Source organism: Pongo pygmaeus, chromosome 11, assembly GCF_028885625.2.
Source record: "Pongo pygmaeus isolate AG05252 chromosome 11, NHGRI_mPonPyg2-v2.0_pri, whole genome shotgun sequence".
NCBI lineage: Eukaryota > Metazoa > Chordata > Mammalia > Primates > Hominidae > Pongo > Pongo pygmaeus.
In genome coordinates, this window is record NC_072384.2 from 57,247,626 (window position 1) to 57,262,331 (window position 14,706).

At 38.6% G+C, this 14,706-nt stretch overlaps 1 protein-coding gene across 2 annotated transcripts in view; it reads right to left on the minus strand.

The window, feature by feature from the left end:
• The window catches only part of ACVR1 (activin A receptor type 1), an 83,991-nt gene that overhangs the window by 11,895 nt on the left and 57,390 nt on the right, over positions 1–14,706 (minus strand). For both annotated transcript variants that reach the window (XM_054478030.2, XM_054478031.2), the window contains exon 8: positions 14,468–14,665. In XM_054478030.2, the coding sequence (XP_054334005.1) occupies positions 14,468–14,665 (198 nt within the window). The remainder of the gene's footprint in view (positions 1–14,467; positions 14,666–14,706) is intronic.

A 14,706-nucleotide genomic window follows, 5' to 3' on the forward strand; every position in this document is an offset into this window, starting at 1 on the left:
AGCTGGAAATGCTACTGTCTAGCTATGGAATGCCAACTTCCTCTTCATTTGGGGCCAGTTCCACATCACACAGTTTATTTGGACACCAATCCTTCTCTAAATTGTTTGTTAAGATAAACTAATCAGAATTAAAATTTTCAGTTCGAAGGTGTTCAAGAATGATTGGGGAGTGGGTGAGGAAATGAAGCTGATGTGCAATTTCAGGCAAAGTTCAGAACTTTATAAATCTGCAAAACAATTTCTCTGTTGCAAACAATTCTCAAGGGGCATCAAGGGCACAAACTGCAAGGCAGCAGCTCCCAGTGGTTGAGAAACAATTACCAAGAAAACGTTCATGATTCCATTAAAAAAAAAAATACTTTAAAAAGAACTGTCAATTTACAATCCATGTATGTTTAATCTGAACACCTACTTTGATACCCTCAGACGGTTTGTTCAAAGCAGATCCACTCTGCTATTAGGAAAAAAAACCACCTAAAGGCATGCCAATTTTAATTATTGTACACTAAACTATATAAATTACCCCAATTCCACTACCTCACAGAAAGTCCTCATCTCTGGCTGTGCTATTCATGAAAATCATGATTGCCCACAAACCTCAATCCTTAGGAGAAAACATCAGTGGAACGTGGAATGGAAAACAGCTATTAGAGACTTCATGCATTATTTCTTCTAATCCAGGACTCCAATGGGTCACAGGAGGCTAAAATGTAAAGCATCTTTTGGAAATGAACATTAATCTAAATATATGGCATTTTCTTCTGTTTTCCTGGAATAGTTTCAGACACATGCTCTGTGAAATAAGATTTTCAGTTGTGAAGATATGAAGAGGTTCATCTAGTTAATTCAAGGGATTCTGCTATAAAAACCACTTTGTGGGTAGTTGGGGCATGCCCAATTTGAAAGAGTATACTTAGTGCTTTCAGAATACAATGTACTTAAAGTAAAGTTCAACAGTATATTTGTGGCTGATTTGGGTACATGAAAAAAGGCAAGGGTGAGAGCGCACTGTAGGGGACACAGGTTAAAAATGATTGACAAGTGCTTCTTTAACTGCTAAGGCATCAACATTTAATAAAACTACCTACAAACAGATCAACATAGGCCATCTATCCAGGGCTTCCTGCATTTAAATTTGACTCTTTCAGTAGGTACAGTCTGCTCATTATAAATAAGTGACTTCTGAGTGCAAAAACTGAGCCTTTTCTCAACAATCCAAACTTAACAAGTCAAAATACCTAAAAAATAGCAGAATTCACCCTTAGATTCACTTGATCATTCTCCTCAAGTTAAAACTCCCTTGTTAGAAGAACAAAAAAGGAAGGAGGGTGGGAAGAAAGGTAAAATAGGAAGATGGAGAAAGACAAGAATGAAATACGGACCAGTCCACCTACTAACCCTGGTGTCTATAGGCACGATCAGGGGCTCTGAAAACAGGCCTGCCCCACTCACCTCTAGGGCCCAAGCATGCCATCTGGAGGTCTGAAGAAAGGCTTCCTCCACCAACAGTCACCACTTGCAGTGCCTAAGCACAACTTCGAAGGGTCTAGGGATCAACTTGCTCCACCCACCACAGCCTGCACCCATGTGCACCAATGGGAGGCCTGAGGACAGGTTCATCCCACCCAGTGCTGCCCCTGTCAGGGCCCATGTGTGCATCATCTGGGGGCCTAGGGATTGTCTGCTCAGCCCGCTGCCACCACTGGTGTGGGTGTATACCTTCTGGGGGATTGAGGATGAACCCGCCCAGCCTGCTAGCACCCGCACACACATCATCTGACAGCCTAGGGAATGACCTGCTCTGCTGGTCACCACTGGAGCCTGAGTATGCCTCCTGCGGACCTGGGGACTGGCCTTCCCAGTAGGCTGGTACCCAAGCTTGCTGCCTGGAGGCCCAATGGCTGGCCCATTCCACTACTGCCATCATCAATGCCACACAAGCCACCCAGAAGCCTGATGACCAGCCTGTCTACCACCGCTGCCACTGCTGGCCCCTGAGCAAGATGCCTGGAGACACAAGGATGAGCCCATTGGATTCGATTCCATTGGTGCTCACATATGCAACCCAGGAACAGAGGACGAGCATGCCTGGCTTGCTGCCATAACCACTTGTGCCCAAGGACCAGTCTTCCTGGCATCCCCATCCCAAGAAAACCCTCAACACAGCCTCCATTAATTTCAGCCTAAACCAAAAAGGACTCACAGACACCACTGATGCCAATTACAGCTGAAGTAATCATATGGATACTACACTAGTGAACCTACCCAGAATCAAAACCAAAGCGCCCTACCAACCCAATATAGGAAACAGTCTTTCCCTACAAAAACCAAACCATAAAATTGGGAGAAACAAAGCTTACACTAGATATGCTCATATCAACGTAGAAACACAAAGAACATGAAAAAACAAGGAAACATGACACAGTAAAGGAACACAACAAGTCTCCAGCAACAGATTCCAATGAAGAAAAAATAGGTAAAATGCCCGAAAACAAATTCAAAATAATATTAAAGAAGCTCAGTGAGATATAAGAGAACACAGGTTAAAAATACACAAAGAAATTGGAAAAACAATTCACGATCTGTGGCAAATTCAACAAAGAAATAGGTATCATTTAAAAAAAAAAACCAAACAGAGGTTGAGGAAAAGATGGCAGATAGGAGGCATGACTAAATTGCAGCTCCCACTCAGATGGACAGAGCAACGTGTGGAGACTCGCACCATAAACCTTTGCTCCAATAACTACTCCAGGAATATACCAGGAAAGCTGAAAAAATCAATGGACCCTTTGAAGGAAGTGGACTGCTCCTGCAGGACCTGGGAGACAGCCCAAATACTCTGAGTGCCCAAACTGTGAAAGTGGGAAAGGAGGACTGACTGTCCACCCCCAAACACACACCCTCACTGGGGAACCTGAAGGTCCAGATTATGGAAGAAGGATTTGACCTTACCTGGAGCTGAGACAATTTAGAGAGCTGAATGAAATACAGGGGCACAGGAAGCAGCGGGAAATGCCCTATGGGCTCTCTTGGTCCCTGGGGAAGCCATTTCTGACTTGTCTTACAGCGGTCCTTGGGAAGGGCTGCCGGAGGAACTGGGAAAAGACCACAGGGAGATGGAAACCTCCAGCTGAACTGTGTAAAAATTCTAACCGAATGCAAAGTTTCCTTGCCCGAACTCAGGGGAGGGCATGAATCCGGTGTCCAGACTCGACAGGTGGGAAGGCGTGCAAGCCCTGCTTGCTTTCTCAGCCGAGAAGCTGGTAGCCTGGAGCAATTCTCAGCCCTGCGGGCCCACTGCCTGGAAACAAACTTGGTGCTGTTGAGGGGGTGGGGAGCATAGTGGGAGTGAGACAGGCCTTTTGGGTTGTGTGGGAACTGGGTAAGGCCTATAACTGCTGGCTTTCCCCTACTTCCCTGACAACCTGCAGGACACAGCAGAGGCTGCCATAATGCTGGGAACATAACTCCATTGACATGGGAACCACAACCCCATTCCCCACAGCAGCCACAGCAAGCCCCACCCAAGGAGAGTCTGAGCTCAGTCACGCCTAATCCTGCCCCTACCTGATGGTCTTTCTCTACTCATCCTGGTAGCTGAAGAAAAAGGTCATATTCTCTTGGGAGTTCTATGGCCCTGCCCACCACCTGATCCTCCCCTATACTACCACAGCTAATGCTCTCTTGAAAGCGCCACCTCCTGGCAGGAAGCCAACCTGCAGAAAACTAGCACATCAAACAACTACAACTAAAGACCCTCACAGAGCCCATTTCACTCCCCTGCCACATCCACCAGAGCAGGTGCCGGTATCCATGGCCGAGAGACCTGAAGACAGTTCACATCACAGGACTCCGTGCAGACACCCCCCAATACCACCCTGGATACTGGTAGCCCTGTGTGGGTGGCTAGATCCAGAAGAGAAATAATAATCATTACAGTTCGGCTCTCAGAAAGCCACATCCCTAGGAAAAGGGGAAGAGTACTATTACATAAAGAGGGCACCCTGTGGGACAAAAGAATCTGAACAGCAGCCTTGATCCCCAGACCTTCCCTCCGACATAGCCTAACCAAATGAGAAGGAATCAGAAAAACAAGGTTCTTTAACAACCTCCAAAAATCACACTAGCTCACCAGCACTGGATCCAAACCAAGAAGAAGAAATCCCTGAATTGCCAGAAAAAGAATTCAGAAGGTCAATTATTAAGCTAATCAAGGAGGCACCAGAGAAAGGTGAAGTCCAACTTAAGGAAATCCAAAAAATGACACAAGACTTATCAGATTAACAGCAGATTTCTCAGCAGAGACCCCACAAGCTAGAAGGGATTGGGGCCCTATCTTCAGCCTCCTTAAACAAAACAATTATGAGCCAAGAATTTTGTATCCCTTGAAACTAAGATTGATAAATGAAGGAAAGATTCGGTCTTTTTCAGATAAACAAATGCTGACAGAATTCGCCACTACCAAGCCAGTACTAACAAGAACTGCTAAAAGGAGCTCTAAATCTTGAAACAAATCCTGGAAACATATCAAAACGGAACCTCTTTAAAGCACGAATCTCAGGACCTATAAAACAAAAAAATACCATAAATGCATTTTTAAAAAACCAAGGTATTCAGGCAACAGATAGCATGATGAATAGGAATAGCATCTCATATCTCAACACTAACGTTGAATGTAAATGGCCTAAATGCTCCACTGAAAAGATACAGAATTGCAAAATAGATAAGAATTCACCAAGCAACTATCTGCTGCCTTCAAGAGACTCACCTAACACATAAGGACTCAAATAAACTTAAGGCAAAGGGGTTGAAAAGATATTCCATGCAAATGGACACCAATAGCAAGCAGAGGTAGCTATTCTTATATCAGACAAAACAAACTTTAAAGCAACATCATTTTAAAAAGACAAGAGGAACACTAAATAAAGATAAAAGGCCTTGTCAGCCGGGCGTGGTGGTTCACGCCTGTAATCCCAACACTTTGGGAGGCCGAGGCGGGCAGATCACGAGGTCAGGAGTTTGAGACCGGCCTGGCCAAAATGGTGAAACTCTGTTTCTCCTAAAAATACAAAAACTAGCCGGGTGCGGTGGTGGGTACCTGTAATCCCAGCTACTCAGAAGGCTGAGGCAGGAGAATTGCTTGAATCTGGGAGGTGGAGGTTGCAGTGAGCCAAGATTGCACCACTGCACTCCAGCCTGGGCGACAGAGCGAGACTCCATCTCAAGAAAAAAAGCCTTGTCCAGCAGGAAACTATCACAACCCTAAATATATATGCACCTAACACTGGAGCTAGTAAATTTATAAAACAATTATTACTAGACCTAAGAAATGAGATAGAGAGCAACACAGTAATAGTGGGGGACTTCAACACTCCACTGATAGCACTAGACAGGTCAAGACAGAAAGACAAGAAAGAAACAATGGATTTAAACTATACCTTAGAACAAATGGACTTAACAGATATTTACAGAACTTTCTACCCAACAACCACAGAATATACATTCTATTTATCAACACAGGGAACTTTCTCCAAGATAGACCATATGATAGGCCATAAAACAAGTCTCAATAAACTTAAGAAAACTGAAATTACATCAAGTATTCTCTCAGACCACAGTGAAATAAAATTGGAAATCAACTCCAAAAGGAACCTTCAAAACCAAGCAAATAGATGGAAATTAAATCCCCTGCTCCTAAATGATCACTGGGTCAACAATGAAATCAAGATGGAAATTAAACATTTCTTTGAACTGAATGATAATAGTGACACAACCTAACAAAACCTCTGGAATACAGCAAAGGCAGTGCTAAGAGGAAAGTTCATAGCCTTAAAATGCATACATCAAAACATCTGAAAGAGCACAAACAGGCAATCTAAGGCCACACCTCAAGGAACTAGAGAAACAAGAACAAACCAAACTCAAACCCAGCAGAAGAAAAGAAATAACCAAGATCAGAGCAGAACTAAATGAAATCGAAACAAAAAATACAAAAGATAAATGAAACAAAAAGCTGGTTCTCTGAAAAGATAAATAAAAGTGATAGGCCATTAGCAAGATTAACCAAGAAAAGAAGAGAGAAGATCTAAATAAGCTCAATTAGAAACGAAATGGGAAATATTACAACCAATACCACAGAAATACAAAAGATCATTCAAGGCTACTATGAATACCTTAACGTGCATAAACTAGAAAACCTAGAGGAGAGAGATAAATTCCTGGAAATATACAACCCTCCTAGCTTAAACCAGGAAGAATTAGAAACCCTGAACAAACCAATAACAAGCAGCAAGATTGAAATGGTAATTTAAAAAATTACCAATGGAAAAAAAGTCCAGGACCAGATGAATTCACAGCTGAATTCTATCAGACATTCAAAGAAGAATTGGTACCAATCTTACTGACAATATTCTGCAAGATAGAGAAAGAGAGAATCTTCCCTAAATAATTCTATAAAGTCAGTATCACCCTAATACCAAAACCAGGAAATAACATAACAAAAAAAGAAAAGTACAGACCAATATCCCTGATGAACATAGATGCAAACATCCTTAACAAAACACTAGCTAACCAAGTCCCACATCATATCAAAAAAATAATCCACCATGATCAAGTGGGTTTCATACCAGGGATGCAGGAATGGTTTAACATATGCAAGTCAATAAATGTGATACACCACATAAACAGAAATCAAAACAAAAATCACATGATCATCTCAATAGATGCACAAAAAGCATTTGATAAAATCCAGCATCCCTTTATGATTAAAACCCTTAGCAAAATTGGCATACAAGGGACATACCTCAATGTAATAAAAGTCATCTATGACAAACCTACAGCCAACATTATACTGAACAGGGAAAAAGTTGAAAGCATTCCCTCTGAGAATTGTAACAAGATAAGGATGTCCACTCTCACCACTTCTATTCAACTTAATACTGGAAGTCCTAGCCAGAGCAATCAGACAAGACAAAGAAATAAAGGGCATGCAAATTGGTAAAGAGGAAGTCTAACTGTCGCTGTTTGCTGATGATATAACCTCATACCTAGAAAACCCTAAAGACTCCTCCAAAAAGCTCCTATTAACTGATAAAAGAACTTACCAAAGTTTCTAGGTGCAAAATTAATGTACACAGATCAATAGTTCTGCTATACACCAACAGCAACCAAGCTGAGAATCAAATCAAGAACTCAATCCCTTTTACAATAGCTGCAAATAATACCATACCATACCATACCATACCATACCATACCATACCATACCATACCATACAATACAATACTTAGGAATATACCTAACCAAGGAAGCAGAAGACCTCTCCAAGGAAAACCACAAGACACTGCTGAAAGAAATCACAGATGACACAAACAAATGGAAACATATCCCATGCTCATGGATGGGTAGAATCAATATTGTGAAAGTGACCATAATGCCAAAAGCAATCTACAAATTCAATGAAATTCCCATAAAAATACCACCGTCATTCTTCACAGAACTAGAAAAAGCAATCCTAAAATTTATATGGAACCAAAAAAGAGCCCGCATAGCCAAAGCAAGACTAACCAAAGGAAAAAATCTGGAAATAATACATTACCTGACTTCAAACTATACTGTAAGGCCATAGTCACCAAAACAGCGTGGTACTGGTATAAAAACAGGCACATAGACCAATGGAACAGAATAGAGAACCCAGAAATAAACCCAAATACTTAACAGCCAACTGATCTTTGACATAGCAAACAAAAACATAAAGTGGGGAAGGATGTCCTATTCAACAAATGGTGCTGGGATAACTGGCAAGCCACATGTAGGAGAATGAAACTGGATCCTCATCTTTCACCTTATATAAAAATCAACTTAAGATGGATCAAGGACTTAAATCTAAGATCTGAAACATAAACATTCTAGAAGATAACATTGGAAAAACCCTTTAGACATTGGCTTAGGAAAAGACTTCATGACCAAGAACCCAGAAGCAAACGCAATAAAAACAAAGATAAATAGGTGGGACTTAATTAAAGAGCTTCTGCACAGCAAAAGGAACAGTCAGCAGGGTAAACAGACACCCCACAGAGTGGGAGAAAATCTTCACAATCTATACATCCGACAAAGGAATATTATTCAGAATCTACAAGGGACTCAAACAAATTAGCAAGAACAAAACAACTTCATCAAAAAGTGGGCTAAGGACATGAATAGACAATTCTCAAAAGAAGATATACAAATGGTCAACAAACATATTTTAAAAATACTCAACATCTCTAATGATTAGGGAAATGCAAATCAAAACCACAATGTAATACCAACTTACTTGTGCGAGAAGGGCCATAATCAAAAAATCAAAAAATAACAGATGTTGGTGTGGATGCGGTACAAAGGAAACACTTCTACACTGCTAGTGGGAATGTAAACTAGTACAACCACTATGGAAAACACTGTGGAGATTCCTTAAAGAACTAAAAGTAGAACTACAACTTGATTCAGCAATTCCACTACTGAGTACCCAGAGGAAAAGAAGTCACTATACAAAGAAGATACTTGTACACACATTTACAGCAGCACAGTTTGCAATTGCAAAATATGGAACTAGCCCAAATGCCCATGAATCAACAAGTGGATAAGAAATTGTGAGATATCTATCTATTTATCTATCTACATGTATTTTACATATATATATTTGAGATAGATATATATATATAATAGAATACTACTCACCTATAAAAAAGAATGAATTAATGGTATTCACAACAACCTGAATGGAAATTTAAAAATGCAATCCGGAGACTAAATCAAGCAGAAGAAAGATTTCTGAACTTGAAAACATGTCTTTTGAAATAACCAGTCAAACAAACAAACACTCGACCAAAAAGGAATGAACAAAGCCTACATGATATATGGGACATCATTATACAACCAAATATTCAAATTTTGGGTTTTCCAGAAGGAAAATAAATGGGCAAAGGCATAGAAAACTTATCCCTACCCCAAAAAAAGCTGAAATTTCCCAAATCTTTCAAGAGATATACAGACATCCACATATAGGAAGCTCAAAGATCCCCAAAAAGATTCAGCCTAAAATGGTATTGTCCAAGGCACATTATAGTCAAACTTTTAAAGTCAATGACAAAGAGAAAATTCTAAAAACAACAATAGAAAAGCATCAAGTCATATATAAAAGACTTCCATCAAACTAACAGTGGATTTCTCAGTGGTAATCTCACGGGCCAAGAGAGAATGGGATGACATATTCAAATGTTGAAAGAAAAAACAAAACTGTCAGCCAAGAATACTACACTCAACACAAAGCTATCCTTTCCAAATGAAGGAAAAATAAAGTATTTCCCAGATAAACAAAAACTGAGGGAATTTATCATCACTAGGCTGGCCCTACAAGAAACACATAAGGAAATGCTATATCTGGGTGATATATGCCATCACAAAAAGACATGAAAGCATAAAACACTGGTAGAACAGACACAAAAATGAGAAAGAGAAAAAATTCAAATTTAAGGAGAAAATATACAAACACACACACACAAAAAACAAACAGTAAAAGGAGAAGAAATGAAGGATATGCAAAACAACCAGAACACAATTAACAAAAAGGCAGAAATAAGTCCTCACCTATAAATAATAATTTTGAATGTAAACAGATTAAATCCCCCCAATTAAAAAATATAGACTGGTTAAACAGATTAAAAACAAGACCCAAATACATGATGTCTTCAAGAAACCCACCTCACCTGTAAAGGCACATATAGACTGAAAGTGAAGGGATAACAAAAGATATTCCATGCAAATGAAAACCAAAAGCAAACAGAAGTAGCTATACTTCTATCAGATAAAACAGACATTAAGCCAAAAACTGTAAAAAGAGACCAAAAAAGGTCAGTATACTGTGGTCCCTCAGTATACATGGAAGATTGGTTCCAGGACCCCAGTCTAAACCAAAGTACATACATACTCAATACCACAGTTGGTCCTGTGAAACCCACAGATACAAAAAGTAGGCCCTCTATATACTCAGTTTTGCATCCCACAAATACTGTATTTTTGTTTTTGTTGTTGTTCACGTGCGGTTGAAAAAATCATGCGGTTCACAACTGTGATGTGCAAGGTCAACTGTATAATGATAAAGGGAGAGAGAATATCATGATTCTAGATATATATGCACCCAACACTGGAGCATTTTTATACAAAGCAAATATTATTAACCCTAAGGAGACAAATAGACTCCAACACAATAACAGTTGGGGACTTCAACATCCTACTCTTAGCACTGAACAGATCATCTAGACAGAAAATCCAAGAAACATTGGATTTAAAATGTACTTTAGACCAAATGGACCTAACAGGCATTTACAGAACATTTTATCCAACAGCTACAGAATACACATTATCCTCATCAGCACATGAATAGACCATATGTTAGGCCACAAAACAAGTCTCAACAAATGGAATAAAACTAGAAATCAATAACAAGAAAAACTCTGGAAACTGTACAAACACATGGAAATTCAAAAACACGCTCCTGAACAACCACTGGGTCAATGAAGAAATTAAGAAGGAAATAAAAAAAATTCTTGAAACAAATAAAAACGGAAACATAACATACCAAAGTCAATGGGATACGACAAAAGAATTGGTAACAGGGAAGTCTGTAGCAATAAATACCTACATCAGAAAAGTTGAAAGATTCCAAATAAAGAATCTAAAGACGGGCCTCAAGGAACTAGAAAAGCAAGAACAAACCAAACCCAAAATTAATAGAATAAGAAAGGTCATAGCAAAACTAAACAAAATAGAGACCAAAAAGTAATCATACAAAGGATTAATGAAATAAAAAGTTAGTTTGTTGGAAAGGTAAACAAAACTGATAAACTGTTAACTACACTAACCAAGAAACAAGGAGAGAAGACTCAAATAAATAAAATCAGAAACAAAAAAGAAGACATTACAGCTGATACCACAAGAATACAAAAATCATCAGAGATTATTACAAACAAATTGGAAAACCTAGAGGAAATGGATATAATCTACCAAGATGGAACCAAAAGAAAATTTAAAATCTGAACAGACCATGAATAACAAGATGGAGTCGGTAATAAAAAGTATCCTCACAAAGAAAACCTCAGGATTGGATGGCTTTACTGCTGAATTCTTTCAAACTTAAACAGAACTAACAGCAATTCTTCTCGAACTATTCCAAAAAATTGAAGAGGACTGAATTGTCCCTAACTCATTCTGAGTCCAGAATTACCCTGATACCAAACGAGACAAGGAAACCACAACAAAAAAAGAAAACTACAGGCCAGTATCCTTAATGAACACAGACGCAAAAATCTTAAAACACAATACAAGCAAACTGAATCCAACAACACGTAAAAAAGATAACACATCATGATCAAGTGGGATTTATTCCTGGGATGCAAGGAAGGTTCAACATATGCAAATCAATTAATGGGACACATCACATCAACAGAATCAAAGACAAAAACCTCATGATCATCTCAATATATGCAGAAAAAGTTCTGAATCTATTCAACATCCCTTCATGATATAAACTCTCAACAAAGCAGGTATAGAAGGAATATACATACTTCAACATAATAAGGGCCATATGCAACAAACTCACAGGTAAATTTATACTGAATGGGGAAAAGCTGAAAGCCTTTTCTCTAAGAACTGGAACAAGACAAGAATGCCTACTTTCACCATTCTTATTCAAAATAGTACTAGAAGTCCTAGGCAGAGCAATCAAGCAAGACAAAGAAATAAAATACATTCAATGTGGAAAAAGGGAAGTCAAATTTTCCCTCTTTGCAGGTGACATAATCTTTTCTCTAGAAAAACCTAAAACTCACCAAAATGTCTTAGAACTGATAAGTTCAGTAAAGTTACAGGTTACAAAAATCAACATACAAAAATCAGTACTGTTTCTATATACCAATAACAAACTGGCTGAAAAAGAAATGAAGAAGGCAATCCCATTTACAATGGCTACTAAAAAAACAATCTAAGAATTAATTTAACCAATGAGGTAAAAAACCTCTACAAGAAAAAATACTGATGAAAAAAGTTGAAGAGGACACAAACAAATGGAAAGACATCCCATGCTCATGAACTGGAGGAATGAATATTGTTGAAATGACCATACTACCCAAAGCAGTCTACAGATTCAATGCAAACTCTATCAAAATACAAATGACATTCTTCATAGAAACAGAGAAAACAATCCTAAAATTTCTATGAATCCACAAAAGACTCCAAATAGCCAAAGCAATACTGAGCAAAAAGAGCAAAGCTGGAGGCATCACACTACCTGACTTCAAAATATATTACATGAAACTATAGTAGCCAAAATAGCATGGTATTGGTATAAAAACAGACACACAGACTAACGGAACAGAATAGTGAAACCAGAAATAAATCCACATATTTACAGCCAAATGATTTTCAACAAAGGCGCCAAGAACATAATTTGGGGAAAGGATACCCTCTTCAATAAATGGTGCTGGGAAAATTGGATAGCCATATGCAGAAGAATGAAATCAGACTCCTATCTCCTACCACATAAGAAAATCAACTTGGCTGGGCGTGGTGGCTCACACCTGTAATCCCAGCACTTTGGGAGGCCATGGTGGGCGGATCACGAGGTCTAGAGTTTGAGACTAGCCTGGCCAACATGGTGAAACCCTGTCTCCACTAAAAATACAAAAAATTAGCCGGGCGTGGTGGTGCACGCCTGTAATCCCAGCTACACAGGAAGCTTGAACCCCAGAGGCAGAGGTTGCAGTCAGCCAAGATGGTGCCATGCACTCCAGCCTGGGCGACAGAGCAAGACTCTGTCTCAAAAATAAAAAAAAAAAAAAAGAAAATCAACTCAAAAACAATTAAAGACTTAAATTTAAGACCCCAAACTATAAAAATACTAGAAGAAAGCACAAGGGAAGCACTTGATGACATTGCTCTAGGCAAAGATTTTATGGCTAAGACCTCTAAAGCACAGGCAACAAAAAAACAAAAATAGACAAATGAGATTATATTAAACTTAAAAGCTTCTATACAACAAAGGGAAACAATCAATAGAGCAAAAAGACAACCTGTAGAATGGGAGAAAATATCTGCAAACTATTCATCTGACAGGAGGCTAATATCCAGAATATACAAGGAACTCAAACAACTCAACAACAAAAAAAATAATTTCATTAAAATATGAGCAAAGGATCTCAACAGACATTTCTCAAAAGAAGTCATATAAATGACCACCTGGTATATGAAAAAATTCTCAACATCACTAATCATCAGAGAAATGCAAATTAAAACCACAATGAGATATCATCTTACCTCAATTAGAATGACTACTATCAAAAAGACAAAAAATAACAAATGCTGGTGAGAATGCAGAGAAAAGTGAACTCTTATACACTGTTGGTGAGAATATAAATTAATAGGGTCATTATAAACACAGTATAGAGATTTCTCAAAAAACTAAAAATACAGCTACCATAAGATCCAGCAATCTCACTACTGGGTATTTATCCAAAAAAAAGGAAATCAGTATATCAAAGGGATATCTACACTTCCATATTTATTGCAACACTCTTCACAATATACAAGATATGGAATCAACCTAAGAGACTATCAATGGATGAATGGATAAAGAAATTGTAGTAAATATACATTAATAGAATAGTATTCAGCCATAAAAAAGAATGAAATCCTGTCATTTGCAGCAGCATGGATGGAACCAGAGGTCATTACATTAAATGAAATCAGTCATATACAGAAAGATAAATACAGCCAGTTATCACTCATATGTGGGAACTAAAAAAGTTGATCTCATGGTGGTAGAGAGTAGAATGATAGTTACCAGAAGCTGAGAAGGTTGGGGAATGGGGTGAGGATGACAGTGGGATGAAGAGACGTTGGTTAATGGGTATAAACATAAGAGCCGGATGGAAAAAAATAGGTTCTAATGTTCAATAGCACAGTAGCATGACTACAGTTGACAGTAATATACTATGTATTTCAAAATAGCTAGAAGAAACTATTTGAAATGTTCCCAACACAAAGATAAAAGTTCAGGGTGATGTACAGCCTAAATGCCCTGATTTGAGCACTACATATTACATACATTTATCAAAATATCACATGTACCCCATAAATGCAAGTATTATGTATCAATTTTAAAAATTTAAAAGAGAAGAAATCTGCAACAAATTCAAAGAATGGCTGGTCTCTTCCAGAAATACTGGTTTTCAACCATCACTTACTGTGGTATATTTCAAACATAAAAGCCATTACACTCCATCTACCAGCCATAAATCAAATATGAATGCCTATAACTCGACACGTATGATTCAAAGAACAATGTGAATTTCAATAGTCCCTTCAGCCCTTTTAAAGGTAGCTGGATCAAGAGAACTTGGATTAAGACAATATTATATTAGACTAGATACCTACCATTGCTCACCATCCGCCTGGCCACTTCCCACAAAACAAGTCCAAAGGCCCAAATATCGACCCTTTTATAAGAATCGAAACAATCCACCTGGATGGTTTCATCTAGAACTTCGGGGGCCATGTAGCGCTTGGTGCCCACACGGGGATTGTTCCCCACATCAAGCTGATTGGTGCTCTGGGAATGCATGACTGCCAGGCCTGAAAGGAAGAAGATAACAATGTAATCAACCCACTTCCTT